Below are 26,794 nucleotides of genomic sequence, written 5' to 3' on the forward strand. Positions count from 1 at the left end.
ACTACATCAAGCAATTACAAAAAAATCAGGAATCATTTATCAGGAATCATTTATTCCAAGACCCACTCCTGAAAATGCTCAGGTAGCTGTCAGTGTGCTTACTCCAGCAAGATCAAGTTTTTCCACAGAAACCAGATGTCTGTGATTAATGCTCCCCACTACCCTAAACCTCATGCATTTGTATAACTTTGCCATTTACTTTATCTTTCTTTTTGAAAACAAGTAATGTTTTGTCCTGCAAAAAGGTTGAAGTTTTAGTCTCCCACTCAAAAGCAGCATTTTTGCCTCTTCAAATCTACTGCTTTACAACAGAAACACTGATGAACCTGAAACTAATGCTAATTAAGACAAATGACAATTTTGTCATTAATTTTACTACAATTACAAATTTTCCGCAACAGGTCCTGCTCTTGAGTGCACAAACATTATGAGACCTCCATGAAATAAATATAAATGTGAAGCATTGTACAAGCATTTTAACAATGAAATACTTAACACTTTGTGGTAGTTTAAATGATAATAGAAGCAGATGCCATTTCTAAAAATGCATATATAAAACTGATTAAATATTTCTAAACATAAAGTTGTCTATATTTATACATTACACAACAAAAAAAAGGGACAGAAATGTTTTGTATTCAAGATCCTTATTAAGCTTTTCCTTTATTAGCACTCCCAAGTGCTAGGGAAATTTATAAAAACATGCATTTAATCCAGTTAAAATACTGTACAAAATGAAGAGGTTATGAATGCTGCCAGATCTCAGATTTATTTTTTTTTAAGTTGCCTATGTAACAAAAGTAGATTTTAATTATAAGAAAAATAGCATGGAAAATATTCCAAAAATTATCTTAAGCCCAACAATAAAGTGATTAATCTGACAATGAAATCCAGATATATTCTTGCATAAATTTACACAAATACAGGTAACTTATCAAATGGTATTTAACCTACTTGTTTGCTTTGAATAGTCAGTGAGCTTAGTAGGATCATATTTAACAGGCTATTCTATTCCCATATGAAATGTGTGGCAATTTTGAGTAAAATAATGCAGTTCATACTGCTGCAAGGCAAGTCCACAGTTATCTCAATTCATCAAAACACAGGTAACATCAACAAAGGTTAAACTTACTTAGGGCATGAGATCATCACAGTATTCTTACAAAAGTTTATAAACTTTTCTTGGACCAAAACAGATAGTCTTAAAAAACAATTCTTCTTCTACAGATCATACTGTACAAAACCGAGAGCACAACATGATGTAAGTAGGAGTCTTTGCTGTGATTATATGGTGTAGTGAATTTGGCACTTCAGAGTAATGAAATTTTCAATGGCACAGTTCTTATCTACAGCAGCACATAACCTGCAAACCTTGGGCAAACATCCTGTACAGGAAAATACTCTCTCTGCTGCCAACTCTGACGAAAGGAAGAAAAAAGAAAAAAAAAAAAAAATACCCCCCCCAAAAAAGTTAGTGCATGCGCACAGCTTTGTCAAGAACATTAAAAAGAAAGGTGAAGGACATCTTTGTACTGCTTTTCTCAGTTCCTGCTGTCAGACAAGTCTGGAGAATTTAACCATAGCCTAGGAAGAAAGAAAAAACAACAAAAAGAACAAATTAACATTCACAACAGATGAATAAATCTATTAAAATATGCTCAAGCTAGCTTTAAGATACTTCAAATGGGGGGGAAAAGTATTCATTACTGGCTAGTAACCAACAAGTTTTTTGTTTAAAACATCAATGACAAAACATTAGCACTCCACATGAAATAAGAGAAGTCGATACTTGACAGTCCTAATGCATCAGTGCAAACCTGATTCTCAAATTAACAAAGGACTGGAAAGTGACTGACTGTTACCAAGGGAGTACACATGCCAACACAGAAGAACTCCCAGATTTTAAGCATCTTGACATTTCTTTCTTTTCCCTTTAGCTGTTTTGCAGATTTATTATAAAAAGCACAGCTTACCTCCTACTACATCCTAGCCTGACACCCAACTGTGTGTGGTTGTCTTTACGCTGTGCTGAAAACTTTGGTTAGGCAATACACTGTCAAAGTTAAAATCTAATGTTTCTCCATCCATAAGGTCATTACGGATAATCGACTCCATGTCACAGTCCAACCGCTCAATTAACATGTCATCTAAGTCACTGGGAAGCTTCTCTTGGTGGAGGGAAACAATTCCCACCCTCCCGTAGCCATTGCAACTGTTAACAGGGGCATATGGATTCATGGCATTCATCTGCATCGGGTGACTCATAGGCACTTGTAACGAAGTCTTCACTGTGGACAGGCGATTCAGCCCTGACGTGTGTGACATGGTGTTCACGGTGTGTGACAAGGCACGGCCATTGACTGCAGGCGCTGGCTGGTTGTGTCCCTGGTGAGGGCGGGCGTTGGGGTTCATCATTTTGCTGTGAGGTGGCTGGCTGCCGTAGGTTGGCACCACCGAGTTGGCGACCATCAGCACACTCTGGCCCAGCGCCCTGCCACCAGCCTGGGAAACGCCGGTGTCCACTGATGCCAAGATATCGTTGTGCGGCGGAGAATCAGAAGTCAGTAACTCCTTCAGAAGTCCTGCAGGACAGTTGTATTGGTTCATTGATCCGTAGCTTGATTTACTGTCTTGGAGAGTCTGCATAGGCATTTGGGACAAAGAGTTCATGCTAGCTTGAGCATAAGTGAATTTCCTGTAGTCAGGATTTGGTGAACCTATACTTGTGGTCGAGGATGCGAATGAGTAACCTGGTGTTTGCTGCATCAGGGTGGCAGATGAAGACTGGGTTGACACAGTCATTGATGTATTAGGTGACAAGAGATTGAGATTATCCAAAAGGTTTTCCATGTTCTCAGAATTACTCATCTCTGAAAGGCTTGGCAGAGTAGAAGTCATTTTGGTGGTTGATGATGGGTATACCATGGAGTGCACATCCCCATCTCCAAGGTCATCTTGCTCTGGCAAAATAGGAGAAAGTCTTCCACTAATTGTGCTAGCATTAGAGCTCGTTCTAGGTCGAAATGTACTCCAGTTATCAAAGTCATCGTTACTGTGAGAGCTGGGACTTGCAGGCCACTTTGAGAACTGTGATCCGGGGCTATCACCGTTTCCCTCTTGACCAGACTGAAGGGCTGCTTTTTTCTTGGCAGCTCTGCCTCTGCTTTTGGCAAACTTGCTGTTGTTATCCATGGATGCTGCTCGCCTCCTAGGAGATTTGCCACTCTTCCCTCCTTCAGGATTGAGCATCCACCAGGAACTCTTCCCTGTTCCTTCATTCTGCACTCTGATGAACTTGCTGTGCAGAGACAGGTTGTGACGGATTGAATTCTGAAAAACAGAAAAGCATGTAAGAAACGGAGAAGACATGCATCTTTTATGGCATATTAACATCTGCTTTTGTAAGCATACTCTCATTTTGTTAGAAAACACAGGGGTAATCATTAAATAAGAAAACATGCCAACCTGGAAACATCTTTTGTCTGCTCACTGCTCTGAACCGGCTGAAACAAGCTTGCAAAGAGTCACCATGTGAATTTGTCTGTCAACTGCCTCCATCACGTCTGACATTATAAAAAGTTAAATAAAACTGCAGGAACTGTTCTGAAATAGGAATTCCACATAAAGAAGACAAAATAAGCCAGAAGATCAAGAAAAAGACTGAAGTGAATTGTCTAATGAGTGAACCTGACTGTATTTATGTATTTTTTAAAATTATTATCTTACACGAAGTTCAGGAGCACTAGATCCTGTTGTATGGTCCTTATAATGGATTATCATTCTGCACATCCCAAAACCCTACGTGACACACAAACTGTCACTATTGCCACTGAGTATTAGTGAGGTTTACATCATCTGTGTTATATAAGAAAACACATATAGAAAACCAGTTGAGGATTAAGTTCTAATTTTTGTAAATATGCATGATAAATGGCCTAAGAAATCATAGAAGATAAAGGAATGTAAAGAGCACAGACAAGCTTGTAATGAAACCCTCAGTCTTAAAACCATCTTTCTCTTTCAAAATCAACATTTTAATATGCAAAATTGACTCTTTAAATACCTGAAGGCACCAGATATCTTTGTGCCAAGAATGACCAGAGGTACTGGAGCTTTTTATTTTACCTCCTCAGCAATGAGTAATGTTTCATGTTTTGTTCTTAAAAACAAAGAATTTTTTAAAAATTCCAAAATGGAAGGCCACAGGCTAACCTGTTAACAAGAGACTAATCTTTGCATTATCAAGCTGTAAATAAATCTATTTCTGCTCATTTGATTTTCTGTTGAGCACATGTAAAAAAACATAGTATGAACAGAAAAGTTTTCCTGTATCTTAACACAATTGCTAACAAAAGGCCACAAGTTCAAAAAGCACTGAAACAGGCTGCCATAGATGTTAGTTTAAGGGTGAGACAGTACCATGGTCTATGCTAGGACTGCAATTTGTGCAGAACAAGGAGGAGGGAACCACAAAGCAACACATGAAATAAATGTTTAAAACCAGAAATTAGGCCTCAGTGGCAGAGATATCAGTAATTCACTACCTGCCTTCCATACACAGTAATTTTTAGCAACTAAAAATCTTAAGTAGGCATGCCAGGCACAGTCATCTCACAGCTTAAACCAGAGACAACTGGCTCAAATTTCCAGCAAGAGCCATGACATGTTTTAGACCATGGAAAGCAAAGAGACAAAGCAGGACTGGCCATCTGCAGAGCTCAACAGAAGTAGTTACTCTGTGATCAAAGAGGAGACTTTCAGTAGATGAGGGCAGCAAGGAGGTGTTACACCTTACAGGTGCTACTGACTTGAGACTATGCCCCCAAAGTGCAGCTTCACCCCAAAGAGGGCCACAAGACACTCCCAGAAGATGGCAGAGCATGGCCTCAAGGCACTGACTGTTCAACCAGCACAGCACTGAGTCAAACCATGTGCCTGAACTCAGAAGCCTTTCCAACCTCTCCTCCAAAGAACCATCTTTACAAGTTATCCCATCTGAACAGACACCACCAAAAATTCCCCATCCCCATCAGTATTCAAGGCCGGGCTTGGATGGGGCTTGGAGCCACCTGGTCTAGGGGAAGGAATCCCTGCCCATGGCAGAAGGGATTTGAACTAGATGATCTTTAAGGTCTCTTCCAACCCAAAGCATTCTATGACTCTGTGATGGCTCTATGATTTGAGTCTTTCCTTACTCAATTTCTAAAGGATGCCATTCTCCTAGAAAACGTAAAGTAGGACAGTAGCTCTTCACTTCAGGTAATCTTACAATCAAAATACCATCTCTGATCTAGCAACAGGGTGCTAGGGAAGGCCTCAGAATTTTTTATTTGGACCAGGTGCAGCTAACACATAGGAAGGATAAGCTTGGAAATCCATCTCTGGACTTGCTCTCATCCCCAGGGCCTGGCCAAGAAGCCTTGTGAGGACAGCCTGGAGCAGTCCGTTGTTTTCACTCAAGGGCCACAGACAAATCCATGGCTGACACAAGTCCAGCTCTACAAATGTCGCAAGAAAGTTGCTCAGTGTGGCTGTTGATTAAAAAACCTCCTGCGCCAGTTCATTTTTTTACTGTATTTTGTAAACATGCCCGGTTGGCTCAGGATCACTGTTTACTATCAAAATAGCCATATCAAACACACAAAACATCGGTCAGGGAAAACACTGCAATGAGGCTCAGCTCCCTCTGCTCTGCTACACAAGCGTTAAATATTTAAGAAATCGCTGTTATTCCTTAGTCATCAAAAATGTTATAATCTGGTATTATTGTACTGAGGACATTTGAGGTCGCTCTTTGAGTAACAGAGCTGTCTCCTAACTCTGCCAGCAATGAAAAAAAAAATTTTCCTAACAGGAAAAGGTTTGCGGCCCAGAGCTTGTTACATAAATTCCTGTTTTTCACGCAGCCAGCAGGACATTAAAGAAGCTATGATTTACTAACTTGGAAAAAGTGTTGAAGAGGTAAATCTTGTGAAAATATGCACTGCTGTTAATGATGTTGTGTCTACAAATCCTTGCCAGATGCAAACATGACCTGATAAAAAAGTATAGTTTCAGCAGTGGATCTTGGCAGCAGGAGGAATGGCGCAGCTGTTAGCGGCTGGGGTGTGCGGCGGCACCGCCAGCCCCAGCACACTGAGGAGATGCCTTCAGCCATGGCTTTCAATCTGGACTTTGAAGCAAAGCCTCCCAAAACCTGGCCTGAATGACTCCAAAAGCAAGCATCTGCATTTTGAAGCGGGTCTTCGCACAGCAGCAGTTCACGACAGATTGCACTGAGCATAACCGCACTGGAATTTTATCAGAATCTGGGTCAGGATGGCAGCAGGGCTGCTGCCACCTGTGGAGTGCTTCCTGGGATTGACTTTTTGCCTCTGGGATAAAGTAAATTTACTGCAGCATTCGGGCCAGGAACTGTGGATATACTTACTGCTACTTTCTGAGTTGAGGCTCAAAATATGCCAAACCCATATCAGCTACGTGCAATGTGAAGAGCACATCCTGACTAACAAAACTCATGGAGTCAAGATAATTATTCCTTTCAATCGACATATTTATATCATTCAACTGTACTTCTGACATTTCCAACAGCTCTACCAATATACAATACTGCATTTAAACCCAAGATATAAGTAGCAAAATGCGCAACTTAAGTTAAATTAAACTTATCTCCTTGTGGTGACAACACCAAAGCAAAAGTTTTGCAGCAGAGAAGACCCCATCCCCCCAGGATTTGCATATGCCTTATGGAAGATATTTAACCTTTCCCCCTAGGCCTTTGTATAGGGAGTCTACAGCAGGTCCAGATGTTCGCAACATCATCCTCCTCTTGGAGTCTCAGTGGCAAGCACCACTCTAAAAAGAAGTCATTAACACTCCTAGTAAAGTGTGCAGAGGCCAGGAAGATCTCCAGCACACTTGCTCACAGTTCATTCAGCATTAACAGCTGGACAGCAGCAGCAGAGGCTATCCATGGCAAGTGGCACCATGTGGCATCTATCCAAGGCTAAGTTAGATCATGCCTGGCAAAACAGGCAGGTTTGCCTGCAATAGCTACACTGCCTGCACCCCTATTTCTGCGTTTTCCAACCACACTGCCAAGTTTACAGGCCTTGGATGAAGAGGCCAAGGAGGAAAGAAAACATTGCTAACTCCAGACCTACCAAAATTTCCTTTGGTACAATAGTCTGGTGTAAGGCAATCCTGTTTGTCTTACCTAGTAACTATGAAATACAAGAAGTACAGATGCTGATGCTGCACATGCAGCTTGGATTTGTCTCAGAGCTAGTGCTGGACAGTCATAAGCACTTGGTCTACTGACAGCACACATTTCTCTCTCAAAAAGTTTCCTGACACTACAATGTTTACCAACACAACCACACTCAGTGTCAGAGGCCTCAAACGCTAATGAAACAGCTAATTTTGCCATTCAGTTGTGGTATTTTTTTATTACAGCTCAAACCTTGTCTGTTGTCCAGTAAGAGTATGGACAGAAAGCATGTCAGTTAGCCTCAGGTCAAAGTGTAATATTTAGAAGATGCTGGAAACTTGCCACCTGCAGCTGCGTGAAGGTGGAGGGGCAGGATTTCCTCCCAAACAGGTCATGCATTTTTTGGGTCCTTTGTTCTTCGGGAGGTGCTTTTGTTTGACTTCATTTTTTCTCCTGCACTGTAAAACAGTTAAAAAGTATCAGCTGGAAAAAGTGAAGAAATACTTCTCTCTTCCTAAGGGGACCTTGCACTGTTTCTTTGTGCTTTCCATGACATATGGTGGCATAGTGAGAGTCTCTCCCAGACCACCACCCACGAAACACCACCTCCAGACATGGAGATACTTCCATAAACTGTTCCACGCGGTAAGATTTCAGCAATGCATCCCTTTTTCCATGCATGAATGTGCAAGAACAGGATGGAGGGTGTGTTATTGCTACATGTGAATCCTGAACACAAAAGGGCTTCCTGTGGTCATGTCAATGGCATTAATCTAAGTCCCGTACGATCTGCTTTCAAGTTCACAGATTTATACTATCCTGTGATTCCTTCTCATGGCTGTCCAACACTAGAAAACTTTGACCACTGAAGGTGTTTGGCCATCCTCCAGGTTGCATCTTGCTGCCACCAGGGACTGGAGGGGATTTCTCACCCACTGGAGTTTTCTTCTCTGGATCATGGTAACATTTAGGAAGAGAAAATGCATTCAGACATTGATGTTTAAGACTTGGCTGTGCATGCCTACGTGTCAGAGAGGGCAACTCTGTTGACATGTATTTGAGTATTTCCCAGCTGCTACACCTTATATCCTCTTCCTCATCCTAGGTAGACTCTTGGAAATCACTTTTCCACAATGACAGTTTGGACATTTCTAATGAGATGATAACACTGCCTACTCTCCCTGCACAGGCATTTAGGAAGAATTAAAGCAAAACCATGAACAAGGTTCACAGTATGTGCACAAAGGGCAAGCACACACCTGGATACTGTTCCACATGATGACCCAAACCAAAATTTCTAATCACTCTTACGTTTTCTGTACCTTCCAGAGAAAGACAGGGCCACAGATAGGTTAACCATCATACTACAACAGTGTCATTACAGTGTTTTATAACTACATTTATTTCTGTGAGCGCAATACAGGCATGATGTCTCATCGACACAGTGTATACCAAATATATAGATATTTCCTAGGATTTTAAAGCCAAGGAAATTATGTGACACTGACTAGGAAAAACAAGTGACAAAATGCACAAGAAAAACATGAGATTTTTAAATTAAGTTTGTTGAATGGACCTTCATCTCTCTGGTAAAACCATCTGGAAAACTAACACAGCCAACAGGATTGTCTAAAATCTATCCATTTTCAAAAGTGAAAGAAAGGCAACAGTAAGATGGCACCTCAGTGTCAGTAAAAAAAAAAAAAAAAAAAAAAAAGCAAATAACCATCAGGATAAATATAAATTACGGCTTCATTTATCAACTTCCTTTACCACAGCATTAAAAGTTAAAATGTAGAAAAAAAAGGGAAGAAATAAATATCAGATAAAAAAATTCAAAGATAACAGAGATAACTATTTTTGGTGATCCAGACAAATTCTAATACTGCCTTTACAAAATTGATGCTGCAAGCTTTCTATTCCCACAGGTAGAAAACAAGTGTTTGACAAATAGAAGGTTTCCATATTTGTAAACAAACATTTATGTTTTCCACTGATATGAAACATATATGTGTATGCACATATACAGCTCACAATGAAGCGAGTTCAGTGCAGTGACAGAGGAGGCCAATAAGGAAACCTCACTGAAGAGCAATGTTTCAAAGCCAGGATGCCCTTCAAAGCAGGGCTTCTCTGCTGTTCTTAAGCACTCTCAGATCTCTGGCCTTCACAAGCAGCCTGTGTAATTAATGTCAGTAACACAAAACCACCAAAGCAGGAGGACTTGTGAATAACCAAGTGTGATCAGGTGCTATCATAGAAAAGCTGCTAAAGGATTCAATTAATAAAACATCAGAGGTCAGGGAAATGATCAGTCTTTCAAACCAGTCCCACAAAATACTGCCCTTCCACGTACAAAAGCCTGCATCTTTTCCTCAGGAAAGATGAGGAATCACCCACATTGTGCCAACACCAGACTGAACGAATGACAGCACACCACTGCAAAGGTGTGCCCATCAAAGGGGTTAGAAGCATTGGCATCATCTGTAGTCCGTCAAGCCCTGAGGAAGGCTGCTGTGATTCGTGGTAGGCAGACAGCCCTTTTACAATTATTCACTGTGGGCTCTAATGCAGCGACCAGGAATGCAACTCTGCAGGGATGCAGGCACTACATAGTCTGAGGAAAAGCTGCCCTCAAATGCAGAGCAAAAGCAGGTTATTGCTAGGAAAACATAAATCATAATTTTAGGCAAAGTTAATTAAGCAGGAAAAAAAAAGAAAAAAAGCAATAAAGTAACAGTTCATCCATACAATGCCAGAATGACTAATAGCTCAAAATTTTATTCTGCAGCTATAGTAAAGAGACTAAGCAGTGTTTATTAGTTTTTTCAGCCAGTGGGAATAATTATGATCAATAGGACAAAAAATGTTAATCACTCGTTTCCTGTTTAACAGACAGCCTGCTTCACCTCTGCCACTCTCCACTGTTACACCCAATTCATCACAAAGACTACAGCACTGTTTTTAGAAATCTTTCCCCCCAGCTCTTTTTCTTTCTAAAACTAAGCTGGCTTTTATTGACATTTGTTAGCTCTAATGAAGAGGTACAAACGTGTATACATACTAAATATATCAATGCTAATTAGACTAACAGATCATCTTAAAAGGAACACTGGAAGTAAGTTCTTACCAATTAGAAGCAATAAGGTCAGAAGTAGGCCAAGGTCTTAAGTGCAAATTACAGAGGTGAAAACACATTGTAGTAGAAAATAGAGTTAATTTTTTGCATTGGCCTTGAGTCCACATCGAGAAATTCCAAGGAAAAAAAAAAATCAAAAACCCCAGATAGGATTACTCAAAAAGTTTTGACTGGTTTAAGTGGAACAACTATAAAGATCCTTGCCGGAGAAGACACATGAGTTTTACGGACTAAAATCTCTGCATAATGGCCAAAGCCAATCTCTGCCGCTTGTCTAGGTAAAGGCTAGGGAGCCACAGATCTTAGTTTTCATGAATTAAGACTATCTCTTTCCACAAAACCACTGATAACCTAAAGGGTTGGAATGAGTGTCAGGACCTGATGGATTTACAGGCAATATGCCGCCCAAAACAGTTGAAAATGATAAAAAACTGAGGCAGGTAAAGCATAGCAGGATGTACTGGAGACATGGGCTAATAAGTTCATGACACTTGCCCCATCCACTGTGCTGTCCATGAGTTTGCCATGCCTGGAGCAGCTCAAGGGCTGTCTGTATTTCTTACCTTGAGAAGCAACATACCAAAGGGGATGTACAGAACCAATGGTATAAAAAGTTCTGTTCACTGAGCCTTCGTATAGAATATAAAACAAAAGTAAATGTATCTCCTTATTACACTTGTATTAGGCATAGCAGAGGCAGTCTTTTCATTTAGCAAACAAAGGACTACAGGACTCACACTCTGTGGTCATGGATGTCACTGAATACCAGTTTTTCAGAAACAAAGAGTCAATGAAAGCAGCAAGCTTCCTCTGCAGCAGGGTTGGCTGTGCCCCACAGGAAATCCTTGGCTTGAGGAAGCTGTAAGGCTTGTGAAAAGAAGGGCAGAGACTTTTATTTACAGGCTGAACAGTATCTTGGGCTACATCTCACTATGCATTCTATCTTTATTTTGACTACGGCAAGTGCAAGGATATACTAGAAGAGTTTTAGTACAATCCCCAAAACTACAAGAAGAAAACTAAAACAAAGTTAAGTGCAATTTTTTGGTTGGTTTAGGCCATTTTAGAAACTATTTAGTGCATGTAATGGTTAATATGCTGAAGGTTTTATATCTGTAAGGGGACAGTGCCAGCTTAAAAGTAACAACCACCCCATGAATTTCACCTTGTGTTGTAAAATCTGATGCTAATGTAGCAAACAAGAGAAACTGAGGACAGAAGAAAGGGACATTTCTCTTTCCCTTAGTTTCTTTTGCATCTGAATACAGTCCAGTGCATAGTTGCTGTTTTACTATTTATGTTTCCACCAGCCAATTTACCCTTTATCTGTCTCATACAAGAAAATAAAATATCATTTTCCTGCTAACAAAGCGCAGCAGAGAATAATTGGCTTCTTACATTTTTATTAAAATAGCTTAAATAGGATCACATTTAAGTTCTCTTTAAACTCCTGCATATATGCAAATATGTAAAGGATATTGATTTATACTGTCAATATTTGTTCATTTCTCTTTTCACAAGAAGCAGTTATATATTTTCTATTACTCCTCTCTGTACATCCTGAAGAGATACCACATAAACTAGGTATTAAGTTTCCCCCCAGATTCTTAGAACACAGTTTGCCTTGGTACTTATTTTTCCCCACCACAGAAGCAGGTCAGACCACCACCACACTCTCATCAGGAGAGCTCTTTCCAATTCAAATTTGGTCCCACAGTCTAGCAGATTTTATGTAACACAATTTACTACTCCAAAGACAGCAAAAAACCCTCATCCAGATTTCAATACAGCCTTTGGCTATATTCCAGCATTCACTGCCCCTCTCCACTGTCTGGCCACTTGCAGCCATGCTCTTTTAAAAGGTGAGGTTAACAGTTAAAGGGATTTAAGTTGATTTTCTTGGGACTCGGAAGACTCCTGATGGGTGGGTGCACTGCTCATGCCAGCGTCTTCCTCTCAGATGCTGCTTGCTGTGATGTTCTTCAGGCTGCAGTTCAAGAATTGCTGGCACTCATCACTGGGTTTTATGACATCTGCTCAATATTATAAAGCCAGAGTCGTCCAGTCTTGCAAAACATGTAGTACCAACTCTGAACAGTTACTGCCAGACACGCTCCCAGTTTTCAGTAGGCTATGGGAAGGCAGAATCGTATTTCTCAGAGCAAGATGGGCACCCAGAGGAGGGAAATCTAAAGGCCAATTTTTTCCCCTCACACCCATTTTGGAAGCATTCCTAGTCCCTCACTACTGTAGGCTGTGCTCTGTACTTAAAAGACCCTTATTAAATCAAAGAACTATTTACAATCTACATACTGGCAAGTCCACATTCCCATAGAATGGCATCTGACTTAAATCATCAGCTCTGTATTTATTTGCTTTCCTCCTTCACAAACAAGAAAAGTAAAAAGGACATGGAAAAAAAACCACATTTTTAATGACAAGAATGGAATTAACAGAGCTCTAATGCACCAGCACTAATCGCAATACACCAATGTCCTTTTTTGTTTAAGCAGTAAAATATTACAATGAGGACAATGAACAAGAAGATTAGCAGCACCATTGTGACATGAAATCTTTTATATACACACCTGCTGCTAGAGATGCAGGACCCCACTAGACTCAAAGTAAGACAGCTTCCAGAGTGGGACACTTGTACAAAAATGAGCTTTATTAGGCATTCTGGGTGCTAGATTTCTCCTGCCAACTAGGTCTAATTAATTACCCCTAATTACTATTTCTTTCCATTTGATATACACAAGGCAACCAGTTTTACCACGGCTGCTCAGAGATCAGACCTCATTCAGTCTCCCATTCCCCTGGACAGAGCCTGACACAGGGAAACTATGGGCACCAGGTGGAACAGGAGGTCTACCAGGGAGGACATCATATCACTCGTATCAGTTCAGAAAAGAAAACACAGTTTTTGAAAAGCCTCCCCTCCTCTATGCTAATCGCTCAAACCCAAAAAGCTCTTATTAACTTCCAGATTAGGCTTCCTTCTCTTAGAGGTCACAGTGCTCAGGTGGTACAAGATTCGCCATCATCACCCCAATCCCCCTCCAAGAGAAGCCTGCATGTAAGCGAGCAGCCTGAGCCTGCCAGCCTCAATATTCAGATTTAAGGACTGCAGCAGTCATAGTCCCAGTCACCAAGCCTGCTAGGGGCCTCCCATCAAAACAAGGAAGGCAGTGGAGTTTCCCTCCAGCTTTCCCCAGATATGCATTAAAGCATATTAAGGCAAAAGCACAGCGGGACACTGGGAGCTAAACACCCTAAATCAATTCAAAAGGGTGCAACAAGGAAGTCTTAAGTTGCACTACAGGGACATGCTCATTATTTGTCTCCTGACAGCTTTTGCTTCTTTCAAGTACTGCAGTTTAGTTCTTTCTCTTGCTGTCAGAGAGCAACACAGCCCCCTGTGCAGCTCCAAAGATGTGCAAACTCTTTAACTGAGCTGGTCAGAATGGGGCACTCATTTAAAAAAAATAAATAAATAAAAAATAAAACTTACAGGACATTAACTTACATCCGATTAAAAATAGCAGGAATGTCAGCAGTAGGAGCTGTCATTTGCAATAACTATCAAGACACAGGAAGTTATTTATTCTGTGGGTCACATAAAGCCCTCTTTAAAAACAAGGATGAAACAAAAAACCATGTTTACGGAAGCCTGTTTTCCAATATTATCTAGCTAATTTTGTTTCTGAAATTCTATAATAATTTGTAATTGATATATATTTGGGTTTATGTCCACAGATCTGTTAAACTGCTCGCCACTGCAGGAAACACTGAAGCCCTTGCTGCTCTTGCTTAATTTTTGGATTCTTTTCAGTTTTGAAGACACTGCAGGGAATTTTCACACATTTTCATTTGCTTTTAAAAAGAAATTAAAGCCTTTCCCTGGAAAAGTCAGGTGTTTTCAAGTATTTTGTTTGCTGGTTATTCATGTAATCATAAATTACGCAGAGTATTTGGCATGCCATGCCTTTCTCTGTTAAAACATTTGCTTTTACTTTTTCAGTTATTGTTTAGATCCTGGTCATAACTTGCTTCAGGTTGTTTTGAACAGCAAAAGGGAAATAAGCAATATTTTAACTTATATCACACTGTAACAACATTAAATGCCTACGCAGCAATATGCTATCTATTCAGTATTTTCCACTTTCTTCCTGTCCACTGCTGGCTTACAACAGCAAGATAATTCACAGTTTTACAGTTCTGCAACCTGTAAAACACAGGCTCACAAGCATGCTCAGAACAAAACACAAAAAGGAGCAAGAAATAGGACATAAAAAAAAAAGAGGAGCAGAATATAAAGTAAACATATTTGCTGAAGGCTGGTTTTGAAATCATAGGAAAGCCAACAAAGCTCTTCTGAAGTCAGCTCACCTGCATGCAGGCATTGCAGGTTGACACAGTTGGACGAGGCAGAGCCCCAGCAAGGCACTGTTTGCCTACATTCACCCTGACACCACGGCAGAGAGTTAGGAAAGAGACTTTGAACTACGTGCCATCACTGCTGCTCAGCAGGATCACAGCCTGCCATGGATGTGATTACTAAACCCATCCCGACCCCTAGAAAAAGCCCTATGGATTAGAAAAAAAGAGAGGCATCATTCCAAACACCACGCAATTCACACAAAAGTCTCTGTGACAAAGCAGAAATCACAGAACTACAATTCAAAAAAATCTCTAGGATTTTTTTCTATAGGTTTAAGTTGAACATGGTGTTTCAAGCATTCAGTTTATGGAGAAGGATTTCCATCTCTACTCTGTTAGCAAAGTCTTAAAAATTTGTCATTTACCTAAGAAGGAGAGGGAGGTGAAGAAAAGGTTTCTTCCATGACTACCTTTGTAAAAAGTAGTTTTAAAACTCAGTTTTGGAGCAATGAGTAAAGGATCTGGACCTAGTACCCTTAAGATATCTACATACCAATTTCAATTTTAAGAAAGTTTAGTAGCTCTTAGACACTCTTTTAAATAAAATTCTCAAGGCATTAGAGAAGTTTAGGACCTACCACTTTAAAACACATTCCTCATATAATGGAAACTGGCAAAGTAGCCATGGGCTTAATCCTCCTTTTTCCTCCTCTGTCAATTATTCAAGGACCCCACATTCACTCATCCACTGCTGTCTACTTCCTTCAATGCCAAGCATTTTTGGGGCATCTGATAAGGAAGTGCAGTGTTATCTTGCTCAAAGTTTTCGTAACAACAGCAGCCATCCCACAAACACACGAGCATATATTCAACAATCAACACGTCTGAGTGATTTTCCAAGGAGAGTAGCCGAGTAATTTTGACAAGAAAATATACAAATCTCTGTGTTCCATAGCTCTTTTTAAAAAACGAAGTAATATTTTAAACTTGAAAGATTGGGGTTTTTTTCTAATTCTCACCTACTTCTCTCTATTTTTGGGTTAAGTTTTTAAACACTAAAACATCCAAGACTAAGCACAATTGACCAAAGCATTAAGATACATATTTCACCTCTAAGGAGACTTGAAGAGAAGCCTGTGATTTGTACAAATCCCTTGGCTGCAGTGATTTCTCGTCAGTGTAGCTGGCTAACAAACAACACAAAAACCCATTTAAAGCAGATTTAAAGGACTTTTTGCCTTAAGAAAGAACTTGCCAGACAGCAGCAGTGACAAGGCACTTGCTTCCTGGCACAGCTAAAAGTACACCACAACTTTTGCATCAGCTTGCTTGACTCCTCTACACTGCCACAGAGGCTGTGCAGACACAAATAGTCCTAACCATGTGGATTTCTATTTTTTTAAATCAAGTCTACTGACAAACTCACATCTTTTCTATTGTAGCTGTTCTCAGCTTGTAGCCCACATACTCCTTGGGGCATCAAAATACTTGTAAAATCCCTCAGAAGGCAGCCAGGGGAGGTAGTGGCAGTCAAATGTCCTCTGCCTGTTTGCACTGGGCTTTCCTGTAATCCTGGCTTAAACACACGTGCACCACAGGAAGAAAACAGACAATTTTAAGTTGCTGACTCTAGAAAAAGAGCAAGAACCATCTAAGATTAAACCTGGCCCCCAGACTTTGTCAAAAGGCTGACTTAAAGGATAAGGCCAAAGAAGATTAACTCAAGTACGATGTCAAAGTACACTCAAACAGCAACAGATTCTTGACAAACACTGAGGGGCTGTAAAAACCAGAACATTTAAGAGGAGGATTCATAACCCTGCAGTCTGTGCCTGAAGGAAAGCTCCCCCAACACAGGCTCTGGCACCTGGTAAACTCCAGCAAATGGTTCTGGTTGTTATGATGCAGCACAACTCACTGAGCCCATAACCAGAAATGCAAAAAAACCCAAATGACTTCAGAGTAAAAAGCCCTCCAAGAGACACACTGTCCAATGTTAAAGGTGACACTGCCATTCTTCCATGCACTATGGGACCAGCCAGTTTTCTTTTCATGTGACAGCAATCAGGGAGAGATGCAGTAGTGAAGAAGTACACAGTTCACCCATCAGCAATGTTAGCAAGGTACAGGGAAAGAGACAGATGCTGCCTCCTCTCACTCCTGCTATGAGGGGCAAAAGGGTTTCGGAATTACTTCTGTGAAAAACCTATCAGCTCCTCATACTGAGGGATCAAACACGAACAAGTCACAGGTCAAGAAGCTCTACCAGTTTGTGGTTGTCGTCTCAAGAGAGTGAAAAGAGATGATGAAAATAATTCCCACTATCAACAGAGAAGACTGTGGCTTTAAAGACCATGGCTTGTATTGTACAGCAGTTTCATCACAGCTGCTTGACAAAGCACAGTAGACAGATACCAGTCACTCTTGGTGGGAAGGAGTATTGACTGCCAAATCTGGAAATGCGTCCCTGAGCACTCTGGGTCATCCAGCTCCCCTGAGGCAGTCAAAGGCTTACAGGGTAGTAGGAGCACCTGCCTCTGACAGGGGGTCTTCCACTCAAGCTGTTTCTGCTTCAGATGAAATGAGGATTCCAGCAGCAGCTTGAAAATAGGAAAGCTGCAGCTTCAGATGAAAAACTTATCCGATGCAAGTCCACAGAAACTTAACAATTCCCTATGCTCAACACACATCCTTCTATTGATGGCATTAAAATACTAAAATTAACACTGCTAGTTAGAAAAGGCTCCAAGGAGGCCTCATTGCAGCCTTTCAGTACTTAAAGGGAACTTTTAAAAAGGTGGCGAGTGACATTTTACACGAGCAGATAGTGGTAAAACAAGGGGGGGACAGTTTTAAACTAAGAGTAGAGATTTAGATGAGATGTTAGGAAGAAATTCTTTACCCAGAAGATGGTAAGGCTCTAAGAACAGGTTGCTCAGGAAAATTGTGGATGCCCATCCCTGAAGCGTTCAAGACCAGAGACTGGATGGTGCCCTGGGCAACCTGACCTAGTGAACAGCATCCCTGCTGATGGCAGGGGTGGGTGGAACTACAGGATCATTAAAGTCCCTGCCAACCCTTCTATGATAGCTCTTCCATATGAAGATCTGCTCTGCTTTGGTGCATTTTTTCCTTTGCCTATATTATGTTTAAATCTTGTTCTTTCCTTTTTTTTTTTCCCTGAAGATTAGTTTATTATCCATTCTACAAGCCCCAAGGTAAGAGAAAAGGCAGTAAAGGCAATAGAAAGAGTACCTGTGAAGATTAAAGACCTTAATGACAATGGGAAGTCACACACACAGAGGAGGCTTACACCCTCACTGGTGTCCTGGTTTCTCTCCCAGATGCAGCTCTCCACAATGAGGTGAGACACAAAAACCTGTGAGACAAAGTAAGCTGCCCTCCCTTATCTACAGCACCATTAGAAACAGGCATTCCCACCAGCCTGGTGCCTGCTTGAGGGTGGAAAGCTGGAAGGAGAAGAAGAGGAGGGAGACAAAGTGGTGCCTGGCACCTTTGTTCGAGGTTTGGAAAACCCCATTTTCTCTCAGGCAGAGAAGGAAGCAAACAGCAAGCACCATCCCTCAGCCATGGCAGCACGCACGCACATGCACACGCATTTCCTGCGGCTTCGCGAAAACAATGAAGTGTGGGGAGCCTGGCTCTCATATGAAGCACACACCAGCTATATATAAAATAAAGAAAGCAGCTGCTTCAAAAACTCAGTCACGCTTTTATCAACAGGGCTTTAATTAGTACCCATCTGCTTCCTGTTTTATACTACAGAACTGACTTTCACCTGTTTCAGCAAAACACCCCCCCAAATGGAAGTGTGCGCACACACACACATGAACACACATGAAAAGTTCACAAACACCTTATGCTTAAGTAATTAACATCTGAAATCCTTGTTCTGAGTGTGTGGGCTATGTAATTGCTTTTTTTAAAAAAATCAGGTTTCGCAGAGCTATCATATTTCACAGCCAACACCTTTAAATCACACACCTTATATATTTCACCACTGATTTTAACTCATCAGCACTTGGGGACCCACAGAACACAGGAGCCCTGTTGTACTGGCACTGCACTACAGAATGGCTGCCCATAGGGCTCACAGTGGAAGCGTGGGCTTTTCCTGAGGTCCGTCACACACATGAAAGGATTTAAATAAACAATGGCAAGGCTGATAGTTTGAATCCATTCTTAACTCACCCCATTGTTTGAAGAGAAGAAACAACACGTAGAAGAAAAATATTACTGAGGGAGGAAATAGCTTCACCTTTGAATTTCCTGACATTTTTCCTCCCACGCTTTTCCCGTTCATTGGTCAATTATTTATTTATTTTACAGGGAGAAGACAAGTGAAAGTTAAAAGCACCAGCACAGCTACGTGCGGTCAGACCTGCCCACCTCTCCTGCACAAAGGAGCTACAAGCACTTGAAAGCTCGCCAGGAGCAAGGTATCCAGAGAGCAAAACAAGAGGAAGCACAGCACTTGGAGAATGGATTTCTTACCAGTGACTGAGCAAGGAGCACCATTTGCCTGCTCCTAGACACAGCTATAGGAATGGGAAGAGGGGCAAGTGCCAAAAGGAGCAGTATTTGTAAGGTTTCTATGTGAATTTTTTTGGTATGCAAAGCCCTCTCAAATTCAAAGTCGCTCATCACAGAAAAGAGCTTTTCTTAGCGCACCTTTAGCATCAGCTACCACCTACAATGCTTATTTTGCCAAAATAAACCTGGCAAACACACGATTCATGCTCCTGTTCCGGAGCAGAAGGAGATCATTCTTTCTTCACAGTTAGAAACCTCATCTGCAACAGCCTTCCCAGATGCACGAAGCTAACCTAACTCAATTAAGAGTTTTCTTCCACAGTATCTTGGAGCTGCTTCCTGAGTTTTTGGATCTGTCTGTCCGTGGGGTTCATGAGATTCACCAAAGATGGAAAAGTAAGAAAAAAAGTCATTCCAATGAACAAAATTACAGCAGTTACACCTTTGATGCAGTTACTCACAGCGGTACCAAGGGCAACCAGCCTACAACATCCTCCTGTGATCCCCGTATCATCACCCAAGGGGAGATGACAGCGCTGGCAGCATCAGAAGGGGCAACACTAACACCAAACACTTGATTGTAAGACTCATGGGAGTATTCATATAAGTATTACTCATGTAAGTATTCATGGGAGCCTACACGAAATATGGGGAGAGATCATTTACAAGGCTATGTAGTATGTAGTGACAGGACAAAGGGGAACAGCTTCAAACTTACTGAAAGCAGGTTTAGATTAGATATGGCCAGGTTGGATGGGGGTCTGAGCAACCTGATCTTGTGGAAAGCGTCCCTGACCATGGCAGGGGTTTTGGACCTAGATGATCTTTATGGTCCCTCCCAATCCAAGCCATTCTATGATTCTGAATGGGTACCCTAAGAAATATATATGCAGCATACTGCCATTTGTTATTAACACAGCACACCTTAGCACCACCTACCTTTGTACAGATGAAGAGATGTGTGCAGCATCACACAAATCTGATAAAGAGTAAGAATTGCCATTCAAAAGTAAAGACCAAACTTTGTTTTTCAATCTCCAACTTCTAAAAGCTCTCAGAAACTCTTCTGCTACCTCACTGTCTAGCAGAAGCAGGATTTTGTACACACACTAAGGGAGTTATTAGTGAAGGGAATGAGCTCTGTTGCTGGAGGAAAAAAATCAGATGAAAACACACAGGCATCCAAGCACAATGAATGCTCTGAGCATGTGAAATATGTGAGAAGGGATGGAGCAAAATGAGCACCAAATGTGAGAACTCCCAAGTATTTCTCAGAAAAGTAAAGGTGGCTCACTTCTAATTCAACCACTTAATGGACAGAAAAAATAGATGTACTCATCTCTTGGGTTGTGTTTTGTTTTGTTGTTTAATTTACAGACTTTATTAATTGATAAACCTGAGTAATCATTTTTTTCCTTAAGAAAAAGAAAAAAATTCTCAACCTTGTGTTTTCACCTAGAAGATTACACCACCACTTAGATATTTTTCCATGCTATCTCAAGCAACATATTACAAAACTTCATCCAGGACTGAAACAACAGATTGTCTCAAGAGCAAATGACAAAATATTTGTACCAGAAATCCTGGCAACATTGAATGCAGATGGGTTTCTGAAAAATGGGGTTCCAAGAATAAGTCACCCATGGTTCCAAAAATAAGAGTTAAATTAAAACAAAAACTGTATGTTCACTTTGCAGGATACTGCAGGCCCTCTCCAGGGTCCCACCCTTGCCACACACGAGACACTTGCTAACCACAAGCCTCTGAAGTCTGAGCTTCAGCTAAACACACAAGGCTGGGGAAATGCAACCAATGCCAACGTCCTGGATGCATAACCCAGAAATCACATGCCATGGGGTGGTGGTCAGCCACCCCACTGCCAGTGGACTGTGACCTGAGTATCGGGGCAGCCCCAAAATCCATGGCCACCATCCCAAGGGGTCTGAACTATGGCAGGAGAGGGATCATCCTATCATGCAGGGCCAGGAACATCTCTGCCTGCAGCTGGAATGTGGGCATGCTGGTCAGATGTACCAGCCTGCCAAGGCACAGCTCAGACAGTCTCCAAAACTCCAAAGACCCTCCCTAAAGCACCGGGGGGAGCCCACGTGTGCGGACACACGGAGACGCGTCGCGCTTCAGCGGGGACACCGGAGCGTGACTGCACCACAGCAGAAACAGATGTCTGAGACTCCTCTCATAAACAGGGATGGAGAAGCTTAAAACCTGCACGTTATTGCTCCACCTTGCCTTTTATAAGGGGAATCAAAAGCAAAGTTCGTTGGACGGTAGTGAACTTTTTAAAGTGATTCCTGGGCTTTGGGACACACTGCTTCCACACTGCTTTTTTTGGTTTTAATAACCTTACTCAGCCAGACATCCATCTTTACTGTATTTTTTTGTTGTTTTTATGGTCAATGCATACTGACCTGATAGGTAATCCCAGGATAATCTGCATTAAGAGGAAGAAAACAAATCCTTAATTTAAAAGACATATTTAGTCAATATATTTCCAATCCCTGCAATCTAGGGCCTTCAACAAACTTTCCACCATAGCTTGTCTTCCTTAGCAATGGCCAGCTTCATTCAAATAAATACTGTTCATAAAGGTTATGCAAAATTAGTGGCGTTGGGCAGGAGACAGGCACACATTAACAGTTCTATCCTGAGATGAAAAAGCTAACATAATTTTTTTGAAATTCAGCACCCATCTGAGACCAAATTTTTCCGTTAAGATGACTAAACAACTGGTTTAAAGTGATTTGCATTAAAGACTTAAGCAATGTAATATGGATATGGAGGAAGGAGAAGTGAAACAAGAATTGGATAATGACATTTCATGATAACAGAGAGCATTACAGTCTGGTGCACATAAGAAAACAGTGTCCTTCCTTTCCTTGCTTCCCGTCCGCATTTCTCTCTATATATGAAATTACAAAACTTTTTTAAAGCCTAAAAATCAGGGCTTAAAGTTAAAGCTCAGTTGTACACAACAGTCCAAAGGATGATGATCAGGGGAATGAAAAACAAATTCATAACCTCATAATATCAGCAGATACAGTACACATATATATTTTTCGTTATAATAATTACAAAGCTACACACACTGGAGTTTGTTCATTCTTTGACATAGCATAAACTTTCAATTTACATTCTCGAGTTTTCCAGAAAAGTCAAAGCTGTTGGTGTTTGAGCAGCCATATAGAGTATACACAATTCTCAAGATATAATTAGCTCAAATGGCAACTGTACCAAAACTTGTTTGCTTTTTGGGGTTCAAAAAGTAAGTTGAGTTTAGAAATTCAGCCACTTTCCAGCATTTAACTGGCTCTCCATCATATTCGTCTTACTTCAACCAAATACGTTTACTTGTGTTGGACAGTCATGCTGTTTTTGTTGCTTCAACACATTTAAGACATTTTTAAGCCATGGTGCAAATATATCTTTTAAACAGATGCACACAAGAAGGCTTGAATTAATGCTCATTGAATATGTATTTGTTTTGAGGAGGTCAAATCATGGGGCATCTGGGCATTGCAATAAGAAATGAAAAGAACAAGAACAAATACAGTTCTTAGAAATTCCAGCTTTTTAAAAATACTAAGTATATTAAAACTAGAATTTCAGAGCCATTAGTAACAGTAATCTCAGTGATGAAACACTAGTAATCCTCAGTTCAGTTATCACATAATGGAGAGCACCCCTTAAAGAAGGGCTCAGATATTCAAAGCTAGCATTTAACTGTCACTGTGTCCCTACGACTGCTAATGTATCCCAAAGTTTGATTTACTGCTAGTAAAACTCAAGCACAGCTGTGATGAGAAGTTTCTGCATACAATTATAAAGATAATCTTATTTTTAAATGGAGTCATTTAACTTCAGTGTCATTTATTTCTGTACTATCTCAATCATGGCAAGAACATGCTTTTGCTTTAGGCCACAGACAGATGTCACATTATAAGGATGAAGAATGAAAAATAATTTTCTGTATTAATGCATCAATACCTCTCAGTTTTTTTCTACATAGTTATTTTACCTGTATGACACCTCTCAAAAGTGGGGGGGAAAGCACATTCTAGAAACTTTATAAAGCAGTCTCTGGACTCACTGCCACCTAATCTTGCCAGCTGGTAGCTGCTTTGTATTACAAACACAACCACAGACAGGACAGGGTAACACCAGTACTGCCCAGATTAGGCTGGTCATGTCACCAAACCCAACAGGACCACACCAACCCACCAGCAACTACATCACTTCTCCCTGCCTCCAAACCAACCACTGGCAGCTTCTCACCACCGCAAGCACATGGATGATTTGGGCAGTGTATTGCCCAAAAAACAGGGATGGAGTACAGTGTAGAGACACGTGGAGTTATGCCAAAATTCCCAGTAACCAAACTTCTCCCAGTTTATTTTCTGTGGGCTCCATCTGGCTGATCTTTCTTGATAACCCTGCCTAAACTGATGCAGAGCAGCTTTCCAAAAAAGCAACCACCCCACAGCTGTTACCCCCTCAAGCAAACCAAGCCCAGACTATTTGAGAATTCAGACCTCTTCATCTAACAAAGCTCAGCTTACAAGACTACTTGAGATTTTTCTGTTGCATTGCCTTACATGTTTTTACTTTAGTACTTAAACCTGACTGCACCCTTCGGACCACAGGACTTCCTGTACAAGGGAGCTGTTCATCCAAGTTCACCTACTTAACAAATCAGATCTCAACATAATAGATCCACCATAATTTTCTTGTTTTGTGGATTATCCTGTCAACCCAGGGACTGCATCCCATTCTAGAAGGCCTTCTGCCAGCAGCCTCTCAGTCAAGATGACATAGCAGAATACAGGAACAGACAACCAGTGATATGGGAGCAGTATAGCACTGAATCAGTGAGGGAAGAACTATCTGCAAGGGAGTAGCTTGAGCACACAAGCAGCCCAGCCTGTCACCAAGGTCTTTAAAACACTGCAAAGAACTGAAATAGGCTTTTAAATGGGGAAAATGAAGCAATTTTGTAGAAGCTTTCTCTCCAACAGACCACTGAAATAGGTTTCGTACAGGTACATCAAGTAGGCAATGGAAACAGATACTGCAGGCACACTATAGGCCGGTGTGAATATCACAGGAGTGAGCAGAAGTGGAAGGGAAAACAACAGTAGGTTTATGAGACGCTGAAAGTGAATATGAGCCATTCAGATGAGATGTGACAGACAGGGGAGGGTGGAGGAGGTGGTTAGGAAGGATGCTGCATGGCCCATTAGGGATATGGGGTGTTAACTCTGCAACCACACTGTGAATGGATGCAAGCATGATGCTTTTCTCATGGTTAGCGGCAGAGTTCAAACATAAAGCAGCTTCTTACTCCTCAACAGTGATCTCTAATTTGTTTGAAATGTGCTTCATATCCTTTAGCAGAACAGAAAGCAGTCATCTGCTTTCATAACACCACCTCACCAGGTCTCTGGCACTATCTCCACTTTTCCCTAGGGGATCACCATTTCCCTGTTTTAAGAAAAGAAACACCTTTACTGTGATGGTGGTCCAGCAGTGGCAAAAGTTGTTCAGAGAAGCTATGGAGCCTCCACCCTTGGAGATATTCAGAACCCAGCTACATCTGGTCCTGAGCACAGCCTTAGCAAATCCAGCTGTGGGCAAGGGCCTGAAGTAGACAATTTCCCAGAGGTACCTCCCTGCCTCCATTACCCTTTAATTCTGTAGTGTCTCTCTCAGCCTGTCTCCCTCCACTGCTGGTCATCTTACACAGCCATGGCAGGGATGGTCATTTACCCTGTCTTAAACATCACTTTGATCCACACTGCCTTTCTGCTCTTTTGACAACTTGGCCCACAGCAATTCCAAAGGAATTGCACTCTCTGTATTTTATGAAAAGCACGAAATATTTTCAAATATTTAATGGAAGATTGCAAGTGGCCTCATGTTCCCAAACCACCTTGGACACTGACTCATCACTGTTGGAGCTTTCCCAAACCAAGTCACTGCTGCTCCAATGTACTATCTATCCACCCCTTGAAACAAAGCTACCACAGCACAACTTTGGTTTACGCTGCTCTGGAGCAGGTTTTGGTAAGACAGTGGAATTTCCCTGTAGAATATAGTATAGAAATAATGACTTCTCTCTAGAGCACAGGACTGACTGAAGAACAGACAGGTTAAGGCAGTTGTACTGTTTCTCTGCTTTGGAAAACAAAGTTCAGACACAGTCACTGCAAGATGTATTTCAGCTACTGTACATGTAAATAAATCACCTTTAACAGGCAGAGCATGCATCTGAGTAGCTCTGCTCAAAATAGCAGCAAGCCTCTCCTCACTCCCTCTGTGCACCCAGAGACATCCATCAGCCATAAGGCTACTCTGAAGGGATCTGTGGTGTCCAAGCCTTCCAGCTTCAACCTGCAAGGATGGTGTTGGGAGGCTGGGCAGCAATGTTCATGCTACTCAGGAGCTGCAGGACAGCTTTTATGGTCAGAAGCTCTCATTCTGGCAAAAAAAAAAATAAAAAATAAAAGACTGCAGAGAAAGGAATACACAGGTTAAAAAGACAACTAAGTCATTGGCAAAGCAACTAGTGTTTTGAGTAAGGGAAGGTCACCTAAAACTGTATCAAAGATTCCAAGTATTAAAGTCCTTGGCCTGTGAAATTCTCTCTCCTGAAGAAATTACACAGGCAGAACAAACAGAATTATTACAAAGTAATATCCATCAATAAAGAAAGCTAAGCAGTTTCCTTGAAATTAATTTGCATTAAGCATTCCAAAAGCATTTCTTTTCCTGAAGAAAATGCTCAGTATAAATTCTAATTCATTTTCAGCTCATTACCTCCTGATGCATTCAAATGCCATCGACAAATAAAGACACAAGAGAAGAAATATCATCTCCCTCTTCTCTCATTTATCATTATGGAAGTTTGGTAAAAAGTCTGTCCTTTCAGAAAAAAAGAGGGGGGAAGAAAAAAGGAAGGGGAATCGAATGCCAGAAGCTGTAGCAGTCCCCCAGAACATAATACAATTCTTAATGAAAAGAATGCAAATAACTGTCCTAGTGGACAGCTTCACAAGGGACTAAAATGTATTAATTTATTTTTAAAACAAGAGCATAGGAGAGGAAAAAAACTCAGCAGTGAAATGAATCTATATATCATTTTGATGAACCACAGCTAAGACTGTGCAGTATTGCTACAGATTTCTGAAAGAAAATTCCAAGCATGTACACAAAAATCAGACTATTTTGATTTTTTGCCAAACAGGCTACCTTCCAAGAATAAAAGTGTGGGAAAAAATGCTAGTACAGTGATAGAACAACATCCTTACTTCTCACTCCTAAAAAAGAGACAATCTGAAGATAAAATGAAAAGGTTGACAACTACTTGGTGGATCTTAAAGCTCAAGTATTCCAAGAACCAAGGTGTGATAAGAAGTGATGTCATTGGGAGTAAGGGGATGAAAAGATTGAAAAGAGTACCTTAAAAAGCACCAGGATTTTCCTGAGTGTTTTTC

At 41.0% G+C, this 26,794-nt stretch overlaps 1 protein-coding gene across 1 annotated transcript in view; it reads right to left on the bottom strand.

Annotated features, from left to right (window-relative positions):
• Nucleotides 1-927: 927 nt before the first annotated feature.
• The window catches only part of FOXO1 (forkhead box O1), a 56,222-nt gene continuing 30,355 nt past the window's right edge, over nucleotides 928-26,794 (bottom strand). Inside the window, exon 2 of the mRNA XM_062487657.1 lies at nucleotides 928-3,330. Within this exon, the coding sequence (XP_062343641.1) occupies nucleotides 1,987-3,330 (1,344 nt within the window). The 3' untranslated portion in view covers nucleotides 928-1,986. The remainder of the gene's footprint in view (nucleotides 3,331-26,794) is intronic.

Source organism: Cinclus cinclus, chromosome 2 (assembly GCF_963662255.1).
Source record: "Cinclus cinclus chromosome 2, bCinCin1.1, whole genome shotgun sequence".
Lineage (NCBI taxonomy): Eukaryota > Metazoa > Chordata > Aves > Passeriformes > Cinclidae > Cinclus > Cinclus cinclus.